The following is a 5,069-nucleotide window of genomic DNA, read 5'->3' as shown; positions in this document are numbered from 1 at the left end:
CTAAGCTAAGATGAAAAATTGGTGTTTGTAAAGATGCTAATATGGTATTAAAATTTTACTCATTTAAGGAACTAGTTAAAACTGAATATTAAATGGTAGGATGAGGTGAGTATTTTTAAAAATATTTTAGGGTGTTGAATAAATCAATGTATAAAAAATTATTAGATTAAAGTGCCTGTCTAGCCAGGTGTGTATCCAAATTCTTCATATATAAACACTTGCTGTGTCTAACAAGGAATGTTTCTGACCCATGAACACGGATTTATGTTCCCTAGAAAATTGGGTCCACTGGGCATAATTGGCAACAAGGATCCCACAAAACAGGTGCCGAGATTACACTTTAGAAGTTTTTGTCGTTGCTGTTGTTAGTTCATTAGTTATCAGTCTAGTCTATAATTTATCAGTTTTATTAGTTCTCAATATATTGGGTTGAAAAGGAAAGGTATAGGACTCCCTCCTTAGCAACATATTTTTCAGAAAATTTAATGGACTCCTATTTTTCTAAGAAAATTTAAATATACTGTTTCCTTGATGATAATACACTAAATAATTATAAATTTCGCATCATATTAAGATCTAAGTTCTTTCAGTGATGATTTTGCTTAATTAATTTTCTTTTTTTCTATGTAGTTGAAAGCTGAAGCGCCTAATTGTCACAAAGAAAACCTTCATATACGGTGTGCTTGCCATGGACCATATGTAGAAGAGAAACACAGAAATTAAAAAACAAATCAAACCCCTCCAAAAAGCAACAATAACAACAACCTCCGTTTCTGGGTAGTTTTCCAGTGTGGTAAGGCCCCTTCCTCTAGATTCTCATTGCACCTTTGACTGCCTATGACTTTGATAAAAGCTGACTTCAACATGTGTTCTCACTGTCCTCATATGCTTACGTTTACACCAAGTGATCTTACACAGCAGATGGAAAGATCGCATTACGTGTGGACTTCTCTGATTCTCTGCTAAATGAGCTATAGGTCCACTGGGTTGACAAGGAAGATTATGTCCTCAACAACCTATCATTAATAAAAACATAGCTCCTATATTTCTTATTAGATGGGCAAAAGATTTGTTTCAAAAAGAGGCGATTGCTAATATTGTTTCATTCCAATTGAACAATTTCTACAATCTGTATGCCAAGATTATAAGTTTGATTAAAAATATAGATAATCAAGTGCGGAATTTAGGGGAAAATGCATCCTTATTATTTGTAAAGATATATGTTGATCATGTAGCCTGATGGCCAGTCAGCCTGGGTGTTTTTATCAGGAGGTTATTGACTTGTTTCTTATAATCCTTGTTTAGACAAAAGAAGTCAAATTACTAAGTGTAGGTAAAAAGAAATTAGGTCTTTAATATAGAACTTAACATTTACACTTTTAAGGTATTATTTCTTGTAATAAAATTATCTCAAGCTTACTACTATATTTTCAAAGTATTAAAATATAAACATTTAGACAAAAATTTAATTGCTTTGTAGAATCTTGAACATTTGAGAATTAAGAGTTGACCTAGCAGGTGTTTCTTCTTTGTTTCAATCTTCCTTCATTCACCTATTCAACAAACTTTGGTTGAATAAATAATGTTACCTGCCAGCACTTTGTGTTTATCATAGTAAATTTCTTACCTAAATTTTGTGATTCAAAGGGCATCCATAGGAGTCTGTCTTTTCCTGCGGTGCAGTACAGAGCTGTTCTTCAGTGTTGCTTGCAGAAAGAGTAGTAACATCTCCCAAGTACCCCCGGTGATTTGTATTAAACGGTGCAGGAAGGAAAAAAGGTGGTGGGAAATAATATATTTCCATTTGCAGAAAGATATGTCTACCCCACATTTTATCTGAGCCAAGAAATCATTACCAGTTAACATTAGGCAAAATAAATAGAATGGTCATAGAAAGTGAGTTTTGCATTTTAATATCTAACTACATATTCTCTTTCAATTTTCTGTCATGCACTTGTGATATAAATAAACAAAAATAGACTTTAGTTTTTAACGTGACATAAAAAATCCACAGAGGTACTTATTTGCAGACCTTCAGTTAAAGTCTTTCTAAGTCATCTTATACATGGTGAGTATTTGGACTATTAAGTTACATTAAAATGCAATCATTAAATTAACAAAGACTAAGTATGAGTTATATATGTTGTAGCATATACAATTTTTGAAATCTCAAATTTCCTTAGGTATTCTTGGACATATGTTAAAGAAATGTAAATTTCAATGGAAAGGGAAGTTGAATATATAAGTGAATATGTCTGTTTATTGTTTGGGTCACATTCAGACAAGATCAACTAGGTTTTATTAATTAAATTTACTTTTATTAATTTATTAATTTTACTTTGAAAAATTAACAAGACAATGTTCATATTTAAATGAGCATGATTTTGAAGTTATGGTAACACACAGTTGAGCCATGCCCGCACTCAACATTTATGTATCTACTTTTTACCTTGTGTCTGCTAGTTGCTAACAGTTAATAACATTCATAATTCAAGGAATAATATACAGATTTTACCTTCAAAGTACTTAAAATTGAGATAGTGCATAAAACTGTACACATTAACACAATAAAAGGCAGAATAAAGTATCTAAGCGTGGGTGATACCTTCACTACCAGTTTTTACTAAATTGTGAAATATCCTTTACTGCTCTTTCAAGGTCTTTGGGACATACATGTCCCAGTTATATGTTCCGCCCCTGGAGGTTTATTGGCAGGGATTTGAGCCATTAGTACATTCTGCTGTCATGGTAGATACTGGTGCAACTGCCTAAAAATCAAGGAAGTTGTTCTATGTCACATTTGAGTGTTGAGAGCCATTCGTATAAGGGGATGGTTTCTGGATGCTTCCCGGAAAAGCGATAGTGTGAAACTCCTGTGTCTTTTGGCTTCTATACAGCAAGATAAGGTTTGCAAGTATGTTTACTATTTCTGTTGTGTTGCTGGGAAGACACAGTTACCAGCATTTGGAAATATTCAAGTAAATGAGTTATTTTGGGGGTGAAAACCATTTGTGATACACTCCCAGGGCCATAGAATCAATTCGTTGTATGGTGTGATGTGCTTCATGGAACATGGTACTGATATGGCTCACTCTAAGTCAGACTGATAGCAGTTATCTGCAGCAAGTGCAATGTTTATTTGGTATTTTGTGTGTATTTTTGGAAAGTTGAGTGAGATATCTTACAGCTAAAGTGTAATTAAAAATTGTTATGGGACTGATATATGCCCTGTGTGTGATCTGCTTCATGTAACATGGGATTAATATGCCCTGCCTGCAAATGGCACCCCATTTAAAAAAAAAAAAAAAACCACCAACAATGATTCAGCATCCATTCTGTTAGTGAAAAAAAAAATGGCGCACCAAAAATCTGCAAAACAAAACAAAAAAAGTCACCCATGAAAGTGTTAAGGATCAGAAATATTTTTATTGATGAGAAATTTTAAATAGTTCTTGATTAGGAACTGAGGACAAATAGTCTAAGAAATACCATGCATACAGTGGTTGCAGTATGTGAAATCTCTTTAATAGGGCTAGCATAGTTCATCATCAAACACACACCCACTATTTCCCAAGTGTTTCACATCACCAGGCTTCTTGGTTTTGAGCCTAACTTGTGGCTGTTGGTTTCATTCCCTCCAGAAAGACACCTGTGGAGAGATGAAATGGATGTCTACAACCAAACTACCATCACAGAGTTCATCCTCAGTGGTCTCTCTGACCTCCCAGAGGTACGCTACCCTCTCTTTGTGGTCTTTGCTGCCATCTATCAGGTCACCTTGGTGGGAAATGGGGCCATTCTCCTTGCTGTTGGAACTAAACAAAAGCTGCACACACCCATGTATTATTTTTTGGCAAATCTGCCCCTCTTAGATATTTTCTGCCCATCAGCTACTGTTCCCAAGATGCTCAAGAACCTCTTGACCAAGAATCAAAGCATTTCTTTTGTTGGATGTGCTTTGCAGCTTTTTTTCCTAGTGGCCCTGGCAGGGACCGAGGTCTTCCTTCTCGCTGTCATGGCTTATGACCGGTACGTGGCCATATGTTTCCCCCTTTCTTACATCCTCATCATGACAAAGGGGAGCTGTGTGAAGCTTACAGCAGGGACCTGGGCATCAGGGTTTCTCAATTCTCTTCTGCACACGGTGTTCACGTTCCGCCTGTCTTTCTGCAAGTCCAATCAGGTCAACCAGTATTATTGTGGCATCCCTCCAGTGGTGGCCCTCTCCTGCTCTTCCACGTATGTGGCAGAAATGCTTGTCTTAGTGGTAGGAGGTATCTTGGGCATCAGTGCCTTTCTAATCACTGGTATCTCTTATATCTACATCATATCCACCATCCTAAAGATCAGGTCAGCTGAAGGGAAGTGCAAAGCCTTCTCCACATGTGCTTCTCACCTCCTTGTGGCTTGTTTGTTTTATGGTACAATGATATTTACCAATATCCGCCCCTCCTCCAGCCACCACTCCCCAGCCAGAGACAGGCTCATCTCAATGCTGTATGGGGTTGTTACCCCAATGTTAAACCCCCTCATCTACAGCCTGAGAAACACGGAGGTAAAAGGAGCACTCAGAAAGGTTTTATGTCATAAGGCATGTTTAAAGCAAGGATGATATTACTCAGTTAGCATTCCACTTAATCTGAATTCACAAGAAGGTTTGGAAGAATTCATAGGAATAATATTTTACATTGACATAGAGAGGACATACCTATGTATAGACAGAAATTTATATACACACACATATACATATAACTATTGTTACACCTATCTAAAAGGAACTCCGATGGAGCAGTGGTTAAGTGCTCAGCTGTTAACCAAAAGATCAAGGATTCCAACCCACCAGCTGCTCGGAGGGAGAAAGATGTCAGGTTGCTTCCATAAATATTAAAACCCATTGCCATGGGTCGATTTCTACTCATAGTGGCCCTATAGGACGAAGTAGAAATGCACCATAGGATTTCCAAGGAGTGGCTAGTGGATTCAAACTGCGACCTTTTGGTTAGCAGCCAAATTCTTAACCACTGTGCCACCAGACCTCCCCATAAAGATTACAGCCTTGGAAACCCTAT

The 5,069-nt window shown here is 36.8% G+C and overlaps 1 protein-coding gene across 1 annotated transcript; it reads left to right on the top strand.

The window, feature by feature from the left end:
• Positions 1-3,379: 3,379 nt before the first annotated feature.
• On the top strand, positions 3,380-4,714 carry LOC135229482 (olfactory receptor 5V1-like). The gene has a single exon (XM_064279026.1). The coding sequence runs from the start codon at positions 3,665-3,667 to the stop codon at positions 4,610-4,612; it is 948 nt and encodes a 315-aa protein (XP_064135096.1). The 5' UTR covers positions 3,380-3,664; the 3' UTR covers positions 4,613-4,714.
• The last annotated feature ends 355 nt before the right edge of the window (positions 4,715-5,069 follow it).

The sequence above is a fragment of the Loxodonta africana genome, unplaced genomic scaffold (genome assembly GCF_030014295.1).
Source record: "Loxodonta africana isolate mLoxAfr1 unplaced genomic scaffold, mLoxAfr1.hap2 scaffold_32, whole genome shotgun sequence".
Classification (NCBI taxonomy): domain Eukaryota; kingdom Metazoa; phylum Chordata; class Mammalia; order Proboscidea; family Elephantidae; genus Loxodonta; species Loxodonta africana.
The sequence above is the reverse complement of the archived record's forward strand: the minus strand, read 5'-3'. Positions and strand labels throughout refer to the sequence as shown.